The sequence below is a fragment of the Clupea harengus genome, chromosome 8 (genome assembly GCF_900700415.2).
Source record: "Clupea harengus chromosome 8, Ch_v2.0.2, whole genome shotgun sequence".
Taxonomy (NCBI): domain Eukaryota; kingdom Metazoa; phylum Chordata; class Actinopteri; order Clupeiformes; family Clupeidae; genus Clupea; species Clupea harengus.
In genome coordinates this window covers 3645559-3670240 of record NC_045159.1, presented here as the reverse complement: position 1 = coordinate 3670240, position 24682 = coordinate 3645559, and the positions used below count along the sequence as shown (strand labels likewise).

The 24682-nt window shown below is 44.0% G+C and overlaps 1 protein-coding gene across 6 annotated transcripts in view; it reads left to right on the top strand.

Moving 5' to 3' along the window:
* Positions 1 to 23764, top strand: part of mcama (melanoma cell adhesion molecule a) — a 30202-nt gene extending 6438 nt beyond the window's left edge. The window contains exons 2-16 of one of the 6 annotated variants that reach the window (XM_031571533.2): positions 14427 to 14551; positions 14726 to 14951; positions 15038 to 15108; positions 16222 to 16309; positions 16544 to 16723; positions 17133 to 17260; positions 17855 to 17999; positions 18275 to 18390; positions 18623 to 18764; positions 18875 to 19002; positions 19156 to 19297; positions 19743 to 19775; positions 20723 to 20849; positions 21004 to 21133; positions 21301 to 23764. In XM_031571533.2, coding sequence (XP_031427393.1) covers positions 14427 to 14551; positions 14726 to 14951; positions 15038 to 15108; positions 16222 to 16309; positions 16544 to 16723; positions 17133 to 17260; positions 17855 to 17999; positions 18275 to 18390; positions 18623 to 18764; positions 18875 to 19002; positions 19156 to 19297; positions 19743 to 19775; positions 20723 to 20849; positions 21004 to 21133; positions 21301 to 21321 — 1802 coding nt within the window. In that variant the 3' untranslated portion in view covers positions 21322 to 23764. Of the gene's footprint in view, positions 1 to 14426; positions 14552 to 14725; positions 14952 to 15037; positions 15109 to 16221; positions 16310 to 16543; positions 16724 to 17132; positions 17261 to 17854; positions 18000 to 18274; positions 18391 to 18622; positions 18765 to 18874; positions 19003 to 19155; positions 19298 to 19742; positions 19776 to 20719; positions 20850 to 21003; positions 21134 to 21295 lie in introns of all 6 variants that reach the window. The other 5 variants (XM_031571532.2, XM_031571534.2, XM_042708421.1 and 2 more) reach the window with 5 other exon arrangements.
* The last annotated feature ends 918 nt before the right edge of the window (positions 23765 to 24682 follow it).

The window sequence follows — 24682 nt, the reverse complement described above, 5'->3', positions numbered from 1 at the left end:
TTGCACAAACCACCAGTAGAACAGTGGGTACAGTCTCAAACCCTTAAATGTTCCACTTAACCATGAAATCAAATTGGCACTAATGCCTATGGTAGTTCTCTGTCCTCTGAAAATAAAAAAAAGTTTATGTCAGTCTTGGTTTGGAAGGTTGGGTTTCACTGTGACGCCACAGTGAGTTGTGGTTGTAATGGGTGGACTGAGGGGGCTTACTCCATCACAGTGGTGTCCTGGCAAAACAGTAGGAGTGGCTACATTGCCAGGCCAGGTCCCAGGCAGCTTCTGGTGGTAGAGCAGGCGGGCGGCGGCGGCGGCTGGGTAGTCCTCCAGAGGAAGCCTACGCTCTCTCTCTGGGCACATTGCCAAGCTGCTGACAACACCAGCTCTCGAGCAGCACAATCACATGTCCCCACCAGATCGTATCTAGTGAGCACAATAGCTCCACGAGCGCAGCCACAGATACGTGCAGATGCACATGCATATTCATGCGTTTAGCCCACAGATAAAAAAAAAGAAAACCCAGCTGTTGCTCTGTATTGGGGTTCTTTATGTTTGTATTTGATGTATTCACTCACATTCCTCCATGTTCATATGGAATGTTATCTATACAGATGCTATGAACGGTTATTATTCAATTAAGTATTCACAGAATCTAAATTGTGTATCACCAAAATTCTGCACTATGTTTGCACAATGCCAAATTGTTTTGGAATGCCAGTGACATCCTTTTACAATGTCAGATTTCTATGTATAGTAGAATTCTTGTGTCTTTATTGATCCCACACAAAGCAGCCCACACAAAAAGGGGCTATGAACGGTTATTATTCAATTAGGTATTCACAGAACCTAAACTATGTATTGTTTTGGAATGCCAGTGACAACATTTTACAATGTCAGATTTCTATGTATAGTGTCTTTATTGATCCCACACAAAGCAGCCCACATAAAGATATAAAGAGGACATTTTAAGAGCAGGGTCTTAACCAAACTGCAGGCCAGCAAATGTGAATATTTTGGAAAACATCATGTCAAAACAATAGGGAGGATGTCTGTTATATCCAAATATAGGAACAAAACAATATGGTGGTCAAGTGCTAGGAACTCACACCCACTTCAATTACCTCTGGATCTACTATCAAAACAAGTACATGAGTTTCCATATCACCCTGTGTTCCAGACTAAGAAGGAGATAGTGATGACAAAAGGCCAAAGTAAACAAGTCTTTGATTTATATAAACTACTCGGAGCCTAGTGCATGGACTGAGAGAGAGTGAGATAGATAGATAGATAGAGAGAGAGATAGAGAGAGATGCAGGGAGGGAGAGAGAGCAAGACGGATTGATTACTATCAAGTTACAGTAATATGCTCAGCTGTCCTTTCCATTCCAATCAGAAACAGTATCACAACAGAGACATTTCCAGTCTTATTGACTGGCTCCATGTTGTTGATCATATAATTCAAAAAATAGTTTATTTTGGACATAACATTCTTAAGTATACAGACGATTTTCATGTGGTCAGAACATAGGGGATTACACTATAATGACAAACGGCCGAAATGTAGCTGGTAGGATCTCAGGATAAGACCATAAGAGTTCTGAGATCGTGATCGCAATAAAGTAACTCTTAGGTTTCTCATAGCGCTTGTTTTTCCTGGAAATTAAAACCATGCACTGTAACATATCAGGCACAATGAATATGTCCAGACTCTAGGAGCATCTTGACACATCTTGGTTTGCCAGGTAATAAAAAGAGAACAAATTGTCCTGATTCACTCAAAGGCTGTTGTCCCAGAGAACACTGCTTTCTTGTAGTTGAAATCCAGACAGACATAACTGGGGCCTTTTTTTCTGTTGCACCTGGAAATTATTGCAGATCCAGCCTCACAGCCCCGTAGATGAGGGAAGTGGACCTGAAGTGTACGCCAAACAACACAAAGCCCAGTTCAGCCTCATCAATCATAATAGCCTTCTGTAGAGGGCCCTTCGTCTGTGACATTTCAGCTCTGCGTATGGAAGGGGAGGACGCCATTTCTGCACGTGATTTAATCATGGCGGGCTAAAGAGGCTGAAGGTGAATGTGTTTCTTCTGGCTGCCTTAAGAGCAGAGAGCAATTTCGAGTGTCATCAGATCCCCCCAGCTGTCTACCAGGTCTCATATCTCTGCTGTCACTCCTGACAGCGGGCCCTGAAGGAGGCCCTTGTTATTGAACACGGCCCTGGGACACTGTGCAATTGTGTTGGGCAGTCTCGTCCACTCTTCCCCTTCACGTGGCCACATGGGTTTCTCTCCGAACCCCCTGAATGCCCACACCAGGCCATATCAGTGGGGCAAAAAGCCTCGTGTTTACCAGGCTAATGGAATCATGAGCGCTGGCTTAGAAAGGGGTGACAATGCATCATGTGTGACTGAGAGTGTGCAGAGCAGAAGAGCGATCTCCCTCGCTTATCCCTGACCCTAACCCTAACCCTACAGAAACTATGTAGAGCGAATCCTTACTGTTATCATTATGGTCTCTCTCTCTCTCTCACTCTCTCTCTCTCTCTCTCTCTCTCTCTCTCTCTCTCCCACACTCTCTCACTTTCACAGTCTATGTCTGGACACCTGTTTGTGTTGGGGGCGCTCATGGTGGCTGATGTATTTATATTGGATGCATTTAACCCCTTGCCCTGTAGGCCTGTGCTTACTAAACACTCACTCACCAGCCTTTCACTCCCTTGTGGCTGAGATTAATGTCCTGGGCTGAGTTGCCTGATAGCGGTGTCTCTTTAAAGAGATATCTTACTAAAGTTACTAGAGTTCCCCAGAGAGAAACCTTCCCACGTATACCTTAAAAGGCTGAATCCATGTTTCTGTTTCAGAGCATGCATGAGATAAGTATGATGGGCATGACTTGGAGTGCAGGGGATCATTATTAGAAAGTAAAAAAAAAAACGCTGTTGGCTACATAATGGCGACCATCTGAAAGTAACTCTTACAGAAGGTATACTTAGCTAAAGACGAAACTTTAAGGTACAGTTTAAGGTATAACTGACGAATGACGTAGCATTAAGAAGGTTTGGGCACCGCCCTGTCTGTTAGACTCGTCTGAATATTCTTCCGTCTGAACATTCTCCTTGTCTGGTGGCTACAACAGCTGCCTCTCGATATGAAATAAACACTGATGTCAGAAAATGTTCTTGGTAACTTTGGCATTTTCCCCCGTATTGATTTTCATTTAAGCCTAATGTATGTCATGGGGACCCGGGAGCCGGGTATTGCAGTGGCAGCGAGTGGACATTTGATTGCTGAGCACATTGTTACCGGCTGTCAGCTCGCTAGCTAACCTCTCCCCCGAGTGCACATCTGATGCTGCCTTTTCGAAGCTGATCATTTTAAATTGGCCTCCATTTTGACCATAGAACTCTCTGGAACCCAGCCCTGGCACACGGCCCTGTTTTAAGCGTGGGTGCGTGCCTCACAGAATGACTGGAGCCCTCCCCACCCCCAGCAGCACACCTTTACTGTGGCTTGTTAAACGGTCCGTAACCTCCCTGGCCGCCATCTCATTTCCTATCATTAAACACCCTAATTAAAGCCGGCTCATTCCCACACATTCATCAAAACACAGGCCACGTCTTTTTCTGTCTCACTGGATGAGGACAGACAGTGGACGCTAGTCAAGCATCATTTTTTGGACTTTCTTTTCTATGTCATGCTCAGGCTGGATTATTTACATCATTGTTATAGAATGAAATGGTGGATATGCGTTTATGGTATTTCCAGAGAGCATAAGACATAAAAAGAGGGAACCAGAAGAGATATTTTTCTCTTATTGAATTTTTCAATAAATGCACAGATGTCATAGGAAGTGACGTATGTATTTCAATGTGTTTTAATGCATCCTAAATGACATATTCATCTTGATGTGATGTCAGCATAGAGCGACTGATTCATAGATGGATTACTGTCATAAAATCCCTGCAGCTGCATCTCTCTAGATTTAGCCCTGATGTGCATGAAATCGCCCTCTGTAGTTTATCAAAGATGCATTTCAATGTTGAGAGAGAGGCGGTTAATTGTCATATTTGGCCTTTCCAGATTGAATCATGCCAAGAATACGGTTGTCCTCCAAAACAGGATAACTGATCCATATCCTGTGCTTCCCCTGAATTAATGCACTGATACAAAGGAAGAGTTTCTGCGTACACATGCTCAATTAGCCTACTTTCTTTTCAAATGAATGACTAGGTTTGTGCATATTCTGGCGTATGCAAATGTATCCAGATTCCTAACTTCTGAGAATCAGTTAATGTTTCAGAAGCTATTAGTAGCAGAGGAACTAGTTTGAAGTGTTTTCCGCAAGAAGACACAACAAAATATTGATGGCAGAGTTCCTCAGCATGTGTCTTTGAGTTGATCTTGATTTTGTTCTTGACTTCCTGTTTGAACAGCTTTAAACAACTACACCGTGTCATATAACCATAATGCCCCCTAATAGGGTACTGTATTTAGATTCAGGGGAATTCGCCAGCAAAACACAAGGGCATTCACAGCGTGAGCCGCTCCAAATGAGACTAAGCATTGTTGCCTTATTGATACAAGTTGACCCCCTTCTGAGCACACATGATAATCAGCTTCTGAAATATTCATGCCTCTTGAGGTCTCACAGTCAGTCACCATCCCAAGGCTGCCTCATTTAAGCATATCCACACACACTTTCTCCAAAAGCAATAGTGAGCGGTGGATCGGAGTCGCATCCTTGGCACCTTCATTCTACCTCACACAGGCACAATTATACAAAGAAAGTGGGGGAGGACCAGGAGCACTGAAATAGTAAACAAATAGGAAAAGGCCAGTGGGTCTAATGGGGAGGGACATGACTCAGCACTTCCCCCTGCAGGGCTGGAGGAGCACTGGCACAGCAGGTGCCCTCCACCCCCAACCGGCTGGCATCTGCTCTCCCAGCTGACGCCAGGAACTGTAATATTGACAGGCAGAGATAAACTAACAAGCACCAAGCACACAGGGGAACTGAGGCATGTAATTATCGAGAGGGGAAAAACAGACTGGCATCATGACTTCACCAGAAGGTACAGCACAATGGCACCAGAGAGACACCAGTCTGCTAAAACAAAGCCATCTTGTTCTGTGTAGACAGGTAAACAAAGCCCACAAAAGCCAAAACTGAATAAATTTGAGATATAACTGTTTATTTTCTATCTCCAATATTGTAATAATCCTAAAATGTACCGGGAGGATTACTATTAAGGCTACTGTTATACATAGCTAGCTATGTCGTTCAAAAATAAGAGTCTCTCTCAGCAGAAGCAGATTGAATCACACATAGCAAATGGCTCTGAAGACCCACAAGAAAGGCTGAAGATACAGAGATGCAGGCCTCGAGAAAAATGCCTGCCATTCTCTGCTCTTCCCGTTCTCAGTGTTTTCTTCCATCCGGACCTTTGGCCTGTTTCCAATTGAGCTCGACAGAAAGTGTAGTTGACACTGGGATTGACGGGCCCTAAATGAATTGGCGAGACTTCACACAATCGCCCCCTTGACAGGGTGCCCACCATGGGCTGCTTCTCACAAAACAAAGGATTTCTGCACATCCTTGGGCATATAAATGAATCGACCAACCAAATCATTACATTTCACATGGACATGCCAGTGACGCCCATTTTAACACATTTATTAGTCGTGTGATTTGTATTTGACATTACCCCTAATTTGTTAAATATGCTTCGAGGATATGTCAAGAGTTTTCACAGTTCCTGACCACTGAACTTATTGAAGTTAGTGTATGACAGCTTTACCCCCCTCCCCCCAAGGGAAAATTATACACTGGGTGAAAGATCAATAGAGGTCTTGATAAAGGTATGTTGCTTTTATGTTTTGCAAATACTCCTCTGTCAAAGAAAAGAATGTTTGGATATGTGTAGATATATATTATAGAGAAGTGAACTACCGACAAAGAATTGCCTGTTGATTGTTGATGAGAACTAACAGTGGCCTTTTCTTTAGGCCGTCTTAGTTCACAGATCAAGGCAATTGGTCTTTAACTTTGAACTCTGTTTCAAAGAGACACTTAAGTATCAAGGCATCCTCCTCCGATGCCTGGTTATGAGATGCTGTTAAAAGATCAGCGGTAAAATCAAAGTGGTCACAAGTGTGTTCGCAGATCTTTTGGGGTGATAACCCATTTTGGCCAGAGGTGAATCAAGCCCCCTTCAACACTTACCGAAAAAAATGAACGCCCTATGGCCTGGTGCGGAATATTCAGGCTAGCAGCCTAAAGCAATTACCCTAGTAAATGTTGTTTAGCTTCTATCTTTAGAGCAGGAATGCAGGGCCAGAATATGGCCTTTCCTTTCTTTTCCATTCCCTGCCCCACCTCCAAGTAAAACAAGCACTAACTGAATGAACAAGACACAGGACTCAAGGACCACATCACCACCACCTCTAGCCATTGATCGTTATGTAATGACTTTTTCAATACATATAGATAGGCTTTTGTACTACTATAATCCTCACCAAAACAGAGAAAGACTACATCTGTACTACAAAGTCAGCTTTACTACAGAGTATGTTTTTGGTCTCACAATTGAAAGATCTACCAGAATGTGTGCTTCTGTACAGAACTAAATGTGAGGTATGTGAGTGTAACTGGAGAGTTGCCAAGGGAGGGAAAACGTCCAGAAAGAAACTGCTCAGCTAGTGCTCCTGCTGTAGAGGTCAGGGGACCCCTCAAGGTTTTATAGCCCCCTCTTTTCAAAAAGGACCCGCACTTGGGGGGATAAACTACATGCTCTGACAGGTTAAGAGGAAGAGCAGGATTTGTTGTGGGCACAGGTGTCTGAGAGATGGCGAACAGAAAACAAGGCATGCGCTTGTCAGTCATGGTGTGTGGTCCCACCCCACCATCCACTTCCTGACTCTCGCAGGAACCCTCGTCCAGTCCCTGACATGCCAGTTGACAAATGGGCTTGGCAACAGGTGTCAACGGGAGGAGTGACTCTCACCCAGCTGCGGCTGTCCTTTACGCCAGGCAGTGAGAGACGTGCTCATTGTTTGCAGCTGTGTCCCGTGTCAGTGTGAAGCCACCTCCTGGATCCAGACTTTAACCTCCAGCCCCTGTCTCCCCTGGACTACTCCAGGCCCAGTGACGTGACAAAGTCACAGAGTCAAGGCCAGAGCACAGCAGTCATTTAAGGTCTGCAAGGCCTTAACGGTGCTGTTAGCGTCAGTATGATTTAGCAACACTTCAAGAAAGGATCCCATCTGTTTAGATCTCTCCTATTTGTAAATACGAACTGTGCTGAAATTGAAGTAATAAATTAGAGTCCTGGAGCATTTCAAAGACATTTTTCTTTACTAAGAGCATCTGTTATTGTGATGGCTGTCAGATTATGAGGACAGTTCAAATATGGGTTATAGTAGCTTGAAGATCAGAACAGAACTGGCGTTTTCATTCAGGAGAATCAGTCCTGTAAGAGAATATAGATTTGACAGGAGAGGTGGCTGAGCTCCAATTCTTTTTTTGGTTTGTTTCTGGAAAACAAACACGGACAATGTTACTGCCGTGCCTGTGCCTTGAGGATGGCGCAGAGTTACGTGTGTGTGTGTGTGTGTGTGTGTGTGTGTGTGGGGGGGGGGGGTTGGAAGCTCTGTTTCAATGAGAAACATGGACGGTTTGTTGTGAAAACAGATGGGGCCTCATCGCTGTCGTATCGGCATGTGCTGCCCGAGACCATGGTGAGAGCTCTGGGGGAAGGCGGTTGCCTGTGTGGGCGTTGCAGGCGAGCTGCACCAGGCGCTCATATTTGTTTAATTGCTTTCACCTTGGGCTACTGGGAGTGATACCAAGAGGCACTCAAGGAGAAGAGTATATAAAATAAGCAGCAAGCTGTTTCACAGAGCAGCTCACACACCACAGCCAAGGCCAGTATATCACAAACGGGATTTATGATGCCTTCAGCAGAAAGTGACCACATCACACTTTGCCCCACATAATGTCTCCTCCTCTTTGGTTTTAGCCTGCCCTCATCCGATGAAAAATGATGCCCTTTTCCTGTCCGCAGTGATCCCAGTGCACAGGCGTAGTATCCCGGCCCATTCAGTGATTTCCAGCGTAAAAACGACAAAAAGATGAAATTCCACGGAGTTCAGGGTCTCTCATTAGCCCACAGACAGACACGACGGCCTGAGCAGGCGAAGGGCTGAGCTGAGGGAGGAGAGAGGAAGAGCCTCGGCCTCATTAGCGCAAAAGTGCACCTGTGATCGCTTTGCTATTCTCTTTGAGGGCATCAGGCCCCCGCAGCATGGGGTCGGGGTGGTGGGGTTTGGGTGGGTGAGTGTGTGGTGGAGTGGGTGGGTGGGTGCTGGTGGAGCCGCTCGCGCACTCGTTCACCACGGGTGCGCCTCTGCCCCCACGCCAGTACATTCTGTCTGATGGGCGCGATAAAAGGGTGCGATGGGATGTAGATCGTGGGCTTTGTTGTCGGCTTGTTAAGGGTCTGGGCGAGAGATAGAAGGAGAGAGAGAGAGAGAGCGAGCGTGTAAGAGAGGGAGATCGAAAGAGAGAGGACAGCGCTTCTGAAGAGTGCCAGCTTTGACACGCCCTCGGCAGGCAGGCGCTGGCACGGCGCCAGGGAGATCACAGAGGCGTTGGTCGCCAACGGGGCCCGAGAGTGGCCCAGAGGAGTGTCTCCTGGGACGCGGAGCCACAGCGTAGTGGCACGGGGCCCTCGGAGTTCCATCACACACGCACCACCCCATGTAATAAACATGATACGCTGTGACTGTATATGCGACTGACTAGCCTTTCCTTTGTGCAGAGCTGAGGCGGCTGATGTTTCTGCCACCGGAGGGCTGCACTCATACCCTCTTTCCAGTCACCATTCACCCCATCCATCATTCTGGCAACCGCAGTGGTTGCAGACAAGGGCCCCTTTTGTTAAGCGAGCTGTCATGGGAGCTGATGAGAAGCAGGCAGGCTTTTCCTAGTGCTATACTAACAGCAGCGAAGTGTTTGATTTACTGTAGGTTTGCGCCATAGGCCGCGGCTCAGCTGACCTTCACTGGCTAATGTCAGGCAGGGCGTCGCTTCGACACTGTGCTTTGAGATTCCAAAGCCAGATAAGAAAACAATTCCTCCTTCTATAAGGGTAAACGCAATATTCATTGACCTGGTTTTACCTGACTTTTTTTCTTTTCCTTTTTTTTTTTTTTTACCTCTTTTACCATCAGCTGTTCAATGGTCCCATGATATGGCACTTGCACAGATAATGAAGCTATGCTGCTAAAATAAAATTAAGTTCCCTATTAACTGCAAATGTTCCAAATGTTAACTTTATATTTCTAGAATGTCTTCCCATCCAGCAGATACAATAATCTTTCTTTCACTAGGCAAGCAGTCTATCATTAATAAATCTAATGCATTAATATTATTTCATAGCAGGAAGGCAACCTCAGTGTATTCCAGAATACCTTCAAGTGCATGTGAGGAACTGACTATTCCACATGAGACTATATAAGATATACAAGTGTAAATAAAACATTAATTAAGTTCTTCAAGGGGGTTGTGCCAAAAGGGGAAGATGATGAAAAATTAATGTAGAGTCTTAAGATATGAGTAAACCACTGGGGATAATTACAAGAGTCAATGGGCTTTGCATTTGTTAGCAGCTGAATGTGATAAATAGAAAATTACCCAGAAATTAAGTTGGACATTTTAATGAAATGGTTTAACATCATGCTGATGTACCATCAATTAAAGTCATGCAGTTTTCATTAAGTGCTGTGGCACTGTGACGAGAGCACACAAAAAAGCCTGTGCCTAACTCATGTGTTTAACTCTGTCTGTGTGTGCATGGATTTATGTGTCTATGTGGTTTATGTCTGTTTGAATATGTGTTTGTGTGTATTTATGTGTGTTTGTGTGTGTATGTGTGTATGTGTGTGTGTGTGTGTGTGTGTGTGAGAATGTGTCCATGCATGCGAGCATGTGGATTTGCTTTGGTGTGTGTGTGTGTGTGTGTGTGTGTGTGTGTGTGTGTGTGTGTGAGAGTGTGAGTGAATGCATTGAATGCATGTGTGGATTTGAGCTGTCTGGGCTGTCTTCTGATGGAGGCTCTGTCCTGTCCTCACAGTGGTGGCTTTGAAGGATTTGCATGTTTGATGTTGACCCTCTATGGGAAAGAGCAAACTTTGCCTCCCCATGTGAAAGAGTGTCTACGGGAGAAAAGGAAGGCCCTCCTCGGGGGGGGATTTGTGCCAGTTCATAGCCCTCTAAGATGGGCTAGATCCGCGGGGTCACAGGGGACTAATCTCTAGCTAGTGGGAGAATGTCTTTTCATCTATACGTCTAAGTGTGAGAAGTCCTAAGCACGTCCACATGTTTGTGCGATACAAACTTGTTTGGCCATGTGGCAGGTTTTTTCTGTTATTTTTTTGCTTTGTTTTGTGTGCGTGTATCACTGTGTGCGTATGTGTGTTTGTTTGTGTGGGTTGAGCGTGTGTGGTGGTGGTGCGGGGGTGGGGGTGGGGTCAGGGAGGTGGTCTACCGGGACCCTGGTGGCTTTGATCTCAGGTGCGTTCCATAAGGGACCATCCAGGTGATGCGGGAGATCAGCCTATTTCAAAGAGCAGGGCGCACAATGCTGCCAGCCCATCACAGAGCGTTACACGCCAAACCACCCAGCGGACTCCTAACCTTTCTCTCCTGAAGCTCACAAATGCCAGAGCCACCTCTCTAAAAGACACAGACTCAAAAAAAAGAGAAAAAAGGGTAAAAGACAGTGAATCAAGTGAAGCTGGAAGTAAGGATGAGTGATGTTTCAAAGAAGAGATCTTTTTAGTGTGTCCTTACCCAAGGAATTGATGAACAGCAGCCTATATCGTCATTAACAGGAGGCAATGGAGCTTAGAATAGGCTTGGACTGGTTTGTTTCCAGATGCTTTCCACATTACTGGGGAGAAAGTAGGCCTGGCCTACCTAAAATAAAAATCCCTTTATATTCGCCTAGGCCAAGTAGGAGAGGTGACCACAATGCCTGGTATATTAGAGTGTAAAATTCTTGGAAGCAGCCTCTTTTGGAAGGGTTGTTTCCTGTAATTCACATTGTTATTATGGAGGCTACATGGGTGGTACCAAGTGTGCTCTGCCATTGACAGCTTACGTATGGGACGTCCCCTAAACAGTATAGACCTGATGTACCACCCTTTTTCTGAACACCAAAACTACCTTCTCACGCTTCACCCTGGTTAATTGAGTACGCTATAAATCCTGTGTTACTGCCTATAGAGCATGGCTGCCACAGACACACAGGGGTGAGATGAAAGATAGAGAGTCTGTTTGTTTCAAGGCCCTCTGTTTTATTGACATTGGTGAAGATGTGGGAGTTCTGTGGCGTTGATAAGAAACAGCTGGAGATCTAATTGAGCTCAGCTGGGAGGGGAACGGGAGCCGATCTTGCTTTGTTGGACTAATGTTGTGACTACCACACTTACAGGCCACTGCTTTTGTCTGGCTATTAGGGTCACAGTGACACACTGTATACAGGCCTCAGAGATCATGGTGGTGGTACGTCCCATTGTTCCTCCTCTCCATTGTTTACGGCAGGAGAAAAAAGCCCAGCTTCTCCCTCTTTGAACAATGTCCCTCTGACGTTATGGACGCTGCTCCTTGGGAGAACAGACCCAGCCCTGATGTTTTTCGCTACATGTCCCCCTCCCCAAGCCATCACTCTGTTCGAGGAGAGTGGTTTCAGGCGATGAGGCTCCTCTGCAGACTCCCTGTCAACACATTCAAATATCCTGCAGGAGGGCTTTTAGGCAGACAGGGCACAAGCCAAACGGCTGTCTGTTAATGGAACACATTGTGGCGACGTGACGTGCACGGGCCTCAGGTATGCTGTTCTCACTGCGTTTTGAGATAAGACAGAGACCATGAAGGCAGCTGCCTAAAATCTCCCCGTGACAAGATATTCGGTGCCAGCACTAATCGGATTAGCAGACGTTCGAGCTCGAAAGAGCAGAGCTGTCGGCCGCGTTGTTATTGTGAGTTTTCAGCCTGCATGGCGAGGCAAGACTGTAGATACAAGATGGCGTCAATAACAAACAACACCATCACACAAACTCCTGCTAAGCTCAGGTTGAATTTCAGTTTCCTGGGCGAATACAGGGTTTGGGGGTGGGGGTGGGGGGGTAATGGGGGCCACACAAAGACACAACATGGGTCTGTGTCGGCAGAGCAGGGGAGGCGAGCAGCCAGAATAGAGGAGAAGAGGGGAGAGGAGGAGGGTCTCTCTCAGGTGTGGGGGCACAATGACACGAGTGTGAATGGCGAGGTCCAGCTGTACACAGGGCCTCCCTGCTCACAGTACAGAGGGGACAGGCTGAAAGAAAGGGCCAGGCAAATAGTCCCCGCTTCCAGACCACAATGAGTCAGGCTGTTGCCTGGCGCTGAGGATGGAGAAAGGAGAGAGAGGAGAGGAGAGGAGAGGAAGGAGAGAGGGAGGGAGGGATCAGCCAGTGAAAGGCAGGCAGACGGACAATGGAGTGTGAAAGCTGAATAGAGCCAGCGGGATGTGACTGTGAGTTTAATAAGGCTGTGTGTGTGTGTGTGTGAGGGTGAGTGAATGAGTGTGCACGTGTGTGTGTGTGTTCAGGTAATACCCTCTGAAACACCCTCCCAATAGATTGTTAAAAGGAACTGGTTTTACTTATTGTTTGCTGTACTTCCGCTGCAGTAATTCATAAAATAACTTACAAAGCAACGAAATGTCACGTAAAAAAGAAAAAACGATTTTACACTCGTACATTCACAAATTTAAAATAGATAAGGTCAAAAAATGGGGCCACCTCATTTAAAAAAATATATCTTATCCTGACTAGCAACCTAACCTGATATGTTGTGGTTACAAAGGTCATGGGAGGACAGGTCATTGTGTACCTTGCTCTCCCCTTCCCTGCGAGCCAGTGTCTCTTCTTTCCCTCCACATGGTGGAAATCCCATAATACCCCATTTCAACAGCACCCCACCAGTCAAATCCCCTACTTCCCAGATGTTTCCAATTAAAAAAGGAGGCCCTTCTGCCCAAGCCTGTTCTCTCACTGCGGAGGGGAGAGCAGGCAAAGAAGAGTTACAATGGGGAGCGAGTGAGATGACATGGGGACAAGAAGCCAAAGAAAGACAACATTCCAGAAATGACTGTGCCGGAGAATTGTATTTGTGACCCATTCTGACCCAAGAAATCAAGTTCAGAGTTATCTTCTAAGATTCCATGAAGGTTATCTTCGATCTTCTTGTGGCAGAGGCGGTAGTCAACACATGAGGATACAGAAGCGCCAGTCTTTGTTTGAGCTTGGTCGCCTGGCAGCGTATGTGTGGGCCTTATCTGTAGTTCTATTGATTATCTTGAGTGCTGAGAAAGAGTTAATGTGCCCCCAGACTCATGGCATCCATTCCGCCATCTGAAGATCTGGTATGCAGTCAAAGCTTTTGACAGTTTGAAAGCTAATTCATGTAGAAAATGCCGGCTAGCAGTCTGCTCAAGGCAAGCCCAAAGAAAACATCCCTGAGCGCCCAATATACGAACACTGATTTGGGCATGGAACGTCATGTTGCTGTCCACGCCTAGATTTCTTGAATGCTGTTGATTCGCAGTTGACTTGTTTTGGCAGGCAATTTGTGTCATTTGCCCTAGGGCCATGTTAGAAACAGCCGTTGCCCATTTCTTCCCCCGGCTTCCATTAATGCCAGCCAGGCAGCTGGATGGTAATCCGGGGATGGGTGTGAGAGACCGAAATGTTCTGAGTAGAGCTGTCCAGACAAATTCATTTCATTGCTGGATTCTGGTTTGCTGCTCTTAACTGCAATCCTGAAAGTGTGGCTGGTGCAATTATTTCTGCGAATACCTTCCAGTGGCCTTTGTGAGTGGCGGAGAGAGGAAGCAGAAGAAGGCTAGGGGCACAGGGCAGAGCCCATACAGTAGACGGGTGCGGGCCCAACACATTCCTCACATAATGCTCTCTGTGCTGTGAAGCGGTGCCAGAGCAGTTGGGCTGTCATCTGCTGCTGGGAGAGTGATCCCAAAATATGGGTCACCCTCTTTGGAATGTCATCCATCCCATTCATCCATGCATCCATCCATCCGTCAATCAATCTCAGCAAAATTCCAAGATGCTGCTTATGTAATCTGCTAAGACACAAAGAACTTAAGGTCGGATTCTTGACAATGCTTCATTTATAAAAGTCAGACATTTTTCCGAAAGCAATTTCTCATACTTGACCCACGTACTGGTAGCAGAGACCTGATTTTGAAGGCGTCGCTTGCTGGTCAGTACTACAGCATGTGCCTCTAGGCTGAAAGTACACCAGCAGAACTGTTTGAAGCTGCTGTTACATTCAATTTTAAATGTGTTTCTACTGTTTCTGTTTGCAGTGAGGGCCAAGGTAGACATCGACATGGATGACACCGTGTCTGTATACAGGGGGGACCCGGCAGAGCTCCACTGCCGCTACTCCTTCTCTGAGGAGCCGTCGATGATGATGGTCCAGTGGTTTGTTGTGAGTATTTCTGTTCCGGCACTTTGTAGCTTTTTGTATTTACATGTTGGATGAATCGAATCACAGAGTCAAGCATAGAATGGCCAAGTGTACACTAAAGGGTAGGACAAATAAAAGGCCACTGCCCTTTATGTTTTCGTAATCCTTTGCTCTCTTTTTTGCTCTGCTGTTTAGAAATACCCCAATGGCAGCAGGGAGAGGATCTCTTACCGTGACCTGACCATAGAGAGAGTGGACGAGGGCACAGATTACACGGACCGGATCACGGTGGCTGGGGACAGCAACAGCGAGACCCTGACCGTTCTCACCGTTAAGCTGTCGGACGAAAGGGAGTTCTTTTGCCAGGTGAATGGCATGGCAGCGGGAAACGGCGAGAGAAAGACCCACCTCGCGGTGTTCGGTAAGCAGGTTCTCACCTTGAGAGAGGGTTGCCCAGCGTTAGCTGCCTTCAGGAGGCTGATGTCTGACTGTTCCATTGTTGTTCAGATCCCCCGGAAGCTCCAGTGATTGAAGGAGTCCATTCAGGCATTTCTGTGTCCAGTCATCTCCTATCCAAGGTAGGAAAATAAAGATTTAAAAACCTGCATGACCTCAATACAAGTACTGTTTATCTTTTTTGTGTAGGCATAGTCACAAAAAAACAGTAAACAAAGTACTAACAACAGCCTGAGCTAATAAAGGCTACTGATAGTAGACAATACTGCAGTAATACAATAGCTTGTGTGCTTATACTGCCCCTCCCATTTCTCAGACCCTTCAGCCCCCCCAAACCCACCCCCACCCCTATCATCCTCTCCAAGACCTCCCACACACAGGCACCAGGGCAGAGGCAGACATGAATAGAAATGTAAAATAGAATAAATGAAATTAGAAAAAACACATGTAAACCCAAATAAAGATGAGGTGGCAAGAAGATACCTTTACATACCTATACCCATACCTATACCTATTTACCTATTTTGTTTTTACATATATTTACTATTTATGTAGCAAGAACAGAAAATGGTTTAGCTGGGGGGTTGGGGGGCATGTTTCCATGATTTAGGTGAATAGGGCAAACGAGAGGTGCAGTTAATGTCCCACTGGACTCAGGGAGGAGTGAGGGAGCTAGAACTGATGCCAGCATGGGCCAATACTAAAGATCAGATATTTGAGAAAACAGAAATCTGTCTCAAAAAGGATCAAAGCACGTGGACCAAGTTAGCCGGGGCCTGTCTGCACCTGTCGCAGCTGTCATATCTATCTTGATAAACCACGACTTTGCCAACATTGCATTAGCAAGATGGACACACTCAGAAATCAAAAGCAAAGCAAAATGAAAATGACGTGTTAAGTTTAGAGGACGCACATAGTGAAGTCTATAATTCCACATATCTACAAATTGTCTGCTCTAAAAGATGAAAAAAAAATGAGTAGACGAAGACTGAATTGGGAGACCTGTCAGGAAAGGATGACAAAAAGACCTTGTCTTGTTAGTACAAGGCTTCTCTTATCATATCACTACTTATTTCCCCTAACCAGTAATCACCAATCAGGATGTAGTCTAATGTTTTCAAGTACATCCAGTACATTCTAGGTTAAAAATGGTGAAAAGGATGAATCTGTGCACTAAAATAGTACAGTAACTAGTGACTGTTTTGATAAACACTGTGATCTTCTGTTTGGGTTAGATTGCATCTTGTGAGGCCAGGAAAGGATACCCTAGACCAAACATAACATGGTACCGTGACGAAACTCCACTCATCCCCATAAACGGAGGTAAGTAATTTATAAGTCACATAGAGGTGTCTCTATTGCTGAACTGAATAAACTTGAGAATTTGTAATGTTTTATTTTGTTGGATTCATATTCGACTATTGAGATGGAATAAAAGACTGTGGTCTGTGGTGTTCTGTAGCAGTGTTTAGAATAGTTATTTGTTGGTGGTGTAACTGTTGTCATGGTGTAATGTGAACAGCATACCCAATATAATGAGTGTGCTCTGCCTCTCAGAAATCAATGTGGTCACCTTGGTGACCCGTGAGGCCAGTGGTTTCTACACAGTGCAGAGCGAGCTTCAGTACAAGATCACCAAAGAGGACAAGGACGCGCTCTTCTCCTGCAAGGTCAGCTACTTCGTGCCAGGGGATGTCAGGACCTCTGCATCGCAGGACATCAACATCACTGTGCACTGTGAGCTTCCAATATATCACTTTATATGCACTGCTTCACGCTCTCAACACAATTAATGCAGCCTATGAACTGCAAAACCCTTTAATAATCATATTCATAATTGTGAACTGAATATACTTAGCCATTTAGCTCATGTAAGAATTTGTTATCAGTATTATTAAAGAGAAGATTAATTTAATTGACTACGATGACAATCGCTGAACCATGTGCAAATCCATACGTTAAACCAGCATCTTCAAACATGTCACTGTCGTATCACTGTTGTGGTTGCACTGTGGCAGTCATGACATGGGTACAAATTCTTTGCATTGTCAGCACTGACTAAACTGGATATACTGTAAGATCATGTTCCCGGGCTACAAATGGGTGAATGGAAAGCAATTTATGACCTCTCCGTTTTGTCACATAGATCCCACGACGAATGTTGAGCTGTGGAGAGAACTGCCTAAAGGCCTGGTCAAAGAGGGGGACACAGTGGAAATCCGTTGCCAGGGTGACGGCAACCCCCCACCACCTTACACTTTCAACCGAGAACAAGTGAGAATGGACCCCTCTTTGTGTCCCATGCAGAAATGGGGATAGCCATAAAGCTATGAGAATAGTTTGACTCGAAGACATATGGGGTGGAGAATGCTTTTCTGATGCACTGTTGGATCCATAACTCTGACTGAGCTTGGCGCACTGCGTGAAGTTCACCCAATTTATGGAGGCTATTTTTCAATGCTACTCTGATGCTGGCCTTCAGCTTTGGGGTTACCCAAACTTTTCAGACTAGTCAAGAGCTTTAGGGGCTTCAATGTTTAATTTAGTTTGGCTTGGATAAAAAATCCTCAAGAACAAAAAACTGTTTTTCTGTAAAAAGGTCTCTGAAACTGAGTTTTGTCTAAAAGTCTAAAAGTTTCATCTAAAATTGGTGTAGGACATCCTTCATCACCATATCCATTGTTCCTATTTGTAAGGAGAAGCTTTTTGATTCATTTACGCTTTTTAAGTAATTTATGCAACTATTTGACAAAGCACACTATGCTGACTTAGCCATTCTGGCATATCAACCATGTCCCCCGTCCTATTAGGCTACTTCTCAAAAGTATGACATAGTTTGCTGAAGTGTTCTCTCCCTTGTGTCTGAAGCAACCTGAGATTGAGCTCGACTCAACCAACGGACAGCTGGTTCTCCATGAGGTAACCCGGAGGGACAGTGGGGTGTATCAGTGCCGCACTTTGGATTTGGACACAGAGGAGGACGTGGTGGGAAACATGCATCTCACAGTGCATTGTGAGTGAAACCTCTTTTACCCCTTTTGACTTGTCCTTAAAGCATGCTATGGTCACTGGAGGGATTGGTTTACTTGAGCAAAAGGGTGATATCATCTGATCTTGCTACAGTGCTTTTTCTAAACCTGTGTGTGTGTGCATCTTAGCTTTTTTTGAGAGTAATTAACTGTTGGCAGTAGTAGAAATGTATTTTAGTAGAGTGACAGAGAAGATGGCTAACGCTTCTTGACGGCTCCTCCTTGTCATGTGAACTCACCCTCCACAATCAATATATAGATCTCGACCCTGCTGTGGTGGTGCCGAAAGATTCAGAGGTCATGTCCAAAGGGGAGAGTCTTACGGCGACCTGCAATGCTCTGTCTTCTCTCAACACCTCCACGGTGTGGTTCAAGGTATGAATGGATGAGCTTCTCCACCATCATCTTGTTGGTAGCATTTTGGATACTTGAACGTCCCTTTCTTTTTACCAACCGAAACATGGAGCTGTGAGCAGTAATCCCATTATACTTGCTTTTTATCATCCTTGTGTTCATTTTGATCCCTCTTTAAGGAAATCTGTGCATTTCTCTCAAATTTGTGTAACTGTTGCAGAATCATTTATGTATCATTGCGTATTATTTGCAGGATGATAGAGAGATCGGCCGAGGCCACATGTTGTTCTTGGAGGACGCCACGTTTGACACCGCAGGAGAGTACGTCTGTGAAGTCTCTGTGCCTACTCTGGCAGGCTTTCAGAGTACTGGTTCTGTCCACATCATTGTCCAAGGTGACTTTATAGCCATGAATTTCCATGACAATCATTTTGTTGTTAAAATAAGCAGGACCCACATGTTACCGCCACCAGTCTAAATCCATTACTGCTTTTGCACTTTAAAGGTGTACCTAAAATTAAGGATGCAGAGAATGTTGATATGGAGGAAAGAGCAGGGAAATGGGTGAACTTGAGCTGTGAAGCACGTGGGTACCCCAGACCCATTATTGCTTGGAGTATTTATGGAACCCAGGTATGCCTAATTCATTCTTGTCAATTCAAGCACTGAACATATACTAAATATATGACACATATAATATAGCACATGAAGTCTATGAAGCAGGGTACCCATACATTTTTCTGGGGCAACCTCCAATATTGTTTGCTTGTGATTTTTCATGTCTAGAGCTGGCGCGAGGTGCTGAACAGAGTCACAGAGGACAGCGTTCAGAGTTTGGTGACTCTTAAAGTCACGTCCGACATCACGGCCATCTGTAATGCCACAAACGACATGGGTGTGGAGACCAAGACCCACAGCATCAAATCCAGTGAGGCCCCATCACTTTAAATTAAACGAAAAGAAATGTATAAAGAACTGAGCACAGCTGAAAATATGCTCCCAGTCAAACAGTACCCTGTGGCATCCCCTGGCCTGTCAGGAGGAAACCCAGCTGGGACATGTTTTCCAATTATGGGGGTACTGACAGCCTTGTATGAGCTTGACCTCTTGGTGTGAGGCAGGAGAGCCCTCTCTTTTGTCTGGTAGCCTTACGCTTATGTTATGCAGTATTATATGTTTTAAAAGGCACCCCTTGTCTGCATGTACTGCTGAGCTAGCAATGTCTGGTTTGTGTCTAGGGCAAATTGCTACTGATATTTATGGTTTTCCTGTAACATTTACCAACGCCCGGAGTGTTCATGTACAATATAAATTATAAATTGAAATGTTTTTGTCCTAAATCTGTAGTTAAACCTCCCAATTTTATTTTGCAGTGTCCATGGTGACCCCAGCAGCAAAATTTCAAGGTAAGCCTTACAGACATTACTGGGAATAACATGACGTGAAACAAAAACACAAATGTGAAATTTGTGAAAATAGTGAAAAGTCAGGCTTCCAAAAAAATGTTTTTCATACATTTGTCCAAACAAAATTTCACTCTCTCTACAAATCCAGCCTTATAATGACTGATCAGCTGACAGGAATGAATAATTCATGATTTCCTGATGGTAAAGCTGCAGCAGCTCTGCAGTAAGATTGGCTCTCCTCCGTGCCCCTGGGCATATTTAAAATTCTGTCTGAAGAAAAGTCTACCAGAAAAGAAAAACACAAGTCAGACACTGCTTAGAAAAATAGAGGGGGATCCAAGACCAAATGTTTTTCCAAGAAGACTATGTAATTACAGTTTGTTGAATATTTTTCAAGTGCCTCTGCAGCATGGAGTTAGTATAATGAAAGTTGTTGTGGTCTCCTGCTATTTTATTGACCGCAGTGGCTTGTAAATTCATTCCTAGACGATTGTTTGCTGTCTCAGTTTACGTTTATATATAGGACTTAACAATGCTACCTCAGAATGGAAGGTCTTAATTTTCCCCCAAGAGGATGACACAGTTGTACTAAGGCCCCTGCCACAAAGGCCACTTTCTATTGTTATTAGTGTGAGGAACGGGAGTCGAGGTTGCTGGAACTGAAGGCTGGTCTCACAGCTTCTCGTAAATGGGATAAACGGGCTGATTAAAATGCTGACTGCACAGCGTGGTTCATCCTTGTGTGTGCACTGAAATACAGGTCACTTACTCAGGCAGCAAATCAGCTTATAAAGAGAATAACGCTCACCACTTAAATCACTTAGCATATAACATGAGGGAAATCACGGCCATCAAAATGGTTACACAGTGTACATTCATTACCCAGTGGAATTAATGATGGTGTAAGGGAAACACAATGATTTGTTGTTCTGTCACCTCTAAAGCAGAAGGCAGTGGCATTATCATCGTGATCATCATCATCTGTATCCTTCTGCTGGCCATCCTGGGCAGCGTCCTCTATTTCCTTTACAAGAAAGGAAAGCTGCCCTGCGGACGCTCAGGCAAACAAGAAATGTGAGTGTTACTGTTCTCACACATCATTACATATATGGCATTACTCGATGGCTACATAGCTGCTGGTTCATTCCTCTTCCATCAATGACACATTGCCCTCGTATTCTTTGTAGCAGAGTTAGGCCAGAGACTATCAGTGTGTTAATGTTTACAGCATTAATGTCTACAGCACCGCTGAGAAACCCAACAAAGAAGACATTGTGGTCGAGATGAAGGCTGAAAAGACTGAGGAAGCAGTTCTTCTCAAGGGGGTCAATGGTGACAAAAAACCTATGAATGATCAGGTAACTACATGAGTAAACATGGAAGCGCTGTAATTGCTCTCTCATTTGGTCATGTGGAAATGCCAGTGGAATGTGTGTAAGCATGTTAAATCTTTGCTTTCTCTCCTTCCTCCTCCCCCCCCCCCCCCTTGCCTCTGTTCACCTGCTGTTTTTTTCCTGGAGTAAAGTACATTGACCTGCGCAAATAACCTGGATGAAAGTCAAGTACTGAGGATGCCAGCTGTAACTCTTTGGGGCCTTGCTTGCCTGACAGGGCCCTCTGGCTCAGGCTTTCAAGGTCGCGTACAGCAATGATTCCTTGATTCCTTCACTCCCTTGACTCTGTATATCTCAGTGATCAGTAGTATTCTCGATTGAACACACTGGACCAATTTGGACCCTTTCAAAAGGATGTGAATTCAAAAAACAAACAAAAAAACTTTTCGTCCCCAAATATTTTTGCTATGTTGTCTGCCCTCTTTAAAACACAATGAATCACAATTATGCGTTCTTTATAAAGTGTATATATTATATATATTTAGTTATTTAAAATATTTTGACATAAACCTTTCCACTATGAGAAACACATTTCATGGAAAAGAGTGCACTCGTTTAGTCTAGTACATTTCAACCATTTTAGTGGGAGTGGGGAGGTGTTTAATAGGCCTTCATCTTGGTGTTTTCCAACTTTTTATCTGTACAGTCATGCTACTTCAGGTTTCAACTCTGTTCTAGAAATAACTGCCAAAGGACCAAACTGTCCTGTTCCACTGTCTCTTGCCTGTATTTCTGAACTACTACTTGACAGACTGACGACATGGTGGCCAGACACCCACAGACCTCTCTGACACATGCCAAAAGATTGTAAAAAAAAAAAAAAATGTGGGATAGGGTTTAAAAACAAAGCAGGTTATGTGTAGTTTAATGTCTTGCCACTGTACCCATAGTTTTCAACTCCACTGGTTTATCAAAACAATTTTTGTGATATTTCAATATGTATTATGTTGCTGTTTGTTTGTATTACTGAGAGCAAGTGTAGTTTTTCCTGATAAACAAAAGCCCTTAATCATTCAGTACTTTCGGTGATAACATCACATGTTAAGCATGATCTCTAGGTAAATATGATCTATGGTACGTTACAATCTTTTGTATTATTGAAATATTGGCTAACTGTTGATCAGTGGTCTCAAATGGAAATATATCTTAGTTCACAGCAGAGCAAAGAGCCAAAAGCCATCTTTGCCTACTGACATGTTCAACCACAACCGTAGTGACTACATCCGTAACACTGATGAGTATTTGCCAAATCCTGTTTCTGCTTTGTGCTGCCAAAAAGAAATGGCACAGCATGGTGTTTATTTTTTTCTTTCTTTCCTTATTTGTAAAAGAAGTAATCGGCCATTGCATTTGTAATATGTGGGGAAATCTGGAAGTGTTTGCCCTTGACAAATCACTGCTAAGCTGTTGTATTGTTTGTAAATAGTAGCAAAAACCTGTAGCTGTTATGTTCAACTGCAGTGGGGGAGAGGCATCTTCCTCCTGTTGTATGAACTACAGTGCCTGTGGACACGTCTCCATTTTATGAAATGTTTGTTACACTGAAACCTTTTGTCTTTATGTATGTGTGTGTGTGTGTGTGTGTGTGTGTGTGTATTTGTGCGAGAGAGAGAGAGAGAGAGAGAGAGAGAGAGAGAGACACAGACAGACAGACAGACAGACAGACAGAGTGTGTGTATGTGTGTGTCTGTGATTTGTGAAGGGAAGTGGTCTGGCTACAGTTTTTTTTAAGCCGTTCTGAAGCGGTATTCAAACATGCATTGTTGATGAATTGGTAAAATCTTTTCCAGCTTGATTCAATATTTAGATTTCTTTTAAAAACTACATGAGATGCTGGTACTTTGTGTATATACAAGGGATACTATTCCTGAACGAGTTAGGTACCTAATCAGTGGTGTTAATGCTTATTTTCAATGTCATGCAGAGTTGATCTTTGCAACTGAGTGGTTAGTCCCTGATTGATCAATTCCAGCTAGGTTGATATCACAGACAAAATCAAAACATTTAAGTGTTGTAAGAATGGGTATATTCTTTTTTTATGAATACAAGAACTACAATTACCAGAACCATTAAACATTTTGTGATTACCTCAAGCTTTACATAATCTTTGTTCCTGCTGGATTATATCTGTATTATGTGTTTGGAGTTTCTGAAGTTACTCAACTGCAATTTCAAATTAGCACAGACTGAGAATCAGTGAAGCATCAGAATACCCTCTGATGTGTACACAAAGAACCAACCCTCATATATTGTGGAAAGGAGGAAATCAGTTAACCCATTCAGTCCAAGCGAGATTTGCTCCCAAAATTGTCTGTCCAAATTCCAGGTCTCAGGAATGGTATGCTACCGCCGAAAACAATCCCATAGGATTGCCTGTAAGGGCTTGGATAACCCTCAAAGCGACAGAAGTTGCTTTTATTGAGAATTATTTCCTTTAAACAGTACCCCTTCATTGTGTAGAAATGTTTGAGCTTTGCTATCTGTATTTTATAATGTTCTGGTGTGTGTAAATTACGTACTTGTGATTTTAAGGCTTGCTTTTTTTATAATTCCCTTTTTTGCAAAAAACAATGCCAAATAAAAATATGTTACATACTTGTGCTTGTACTGATTCCATCCTTCGCAATACCTATTTTTAGCAGACCACAAAATATTTGGTATTTAAAAGCAGGAGCTTTCCATGCCTTGGCTGCCTCAAGTCTCATTTCCAATGTCAGATTTAACTCAGAACTGTTGAAATATGCTATTATTATGTCTGACTATATGCCCGACTGTGGTCTGTATCAGGAAGCCGAATGTGACTTCTGAAGAATGGGGTTTTTCTTTAAACCACGGTTTCCATGGTATCCTGCAGGGCTGCAGGCCTACTGTAGTTACAGATCTGAGTGACTCGAGGGGGGCACATCAAATTTGTACCAAGAGGTACATACTGTAGGCCTTCATTTAAGGAGTTGGCACGTTAGTATTAAGTAGTTTGAATATTAATGTATCAATATTTGTGCTATGATAACCTATTATGATGCCCATTTTCATTTCCTTATCGCACATGAGTCTTTTGCATTTAAGGAATAAAAACCAGTTGACATACTAACCACACACCCACTGTGAGTGCAATGTTTCATTAAAAAAAGCTAATTATGGGTCACTCACACAATGACGAGCGATGTGTACAAGTCCCACAGTGGTTCCATGCTGCCCCCTAGTGACTTAAATCATGTACTTCATGACAATTTAATGGGCAACACTACCAGCCTTGAAGGTTCATGTCACAACATCCTTGTAGCCTATTGTGCCACCTTCTGCCATTTGCTACAATGAAAAACAAAAGAAAACAAATAGATTAAATTAAGACCTAAATGGGACCTACATGTTATTTTGTGTTTATATTCAGTAAGTACGGGAACTGATAGTATATAACTGTAGGCAATGTACAGTAGTAATATGTATGTTTGAAACCACATGAAAAATATCAGTGACATTTCATGTGGACACACATGTAACACATGTCACACA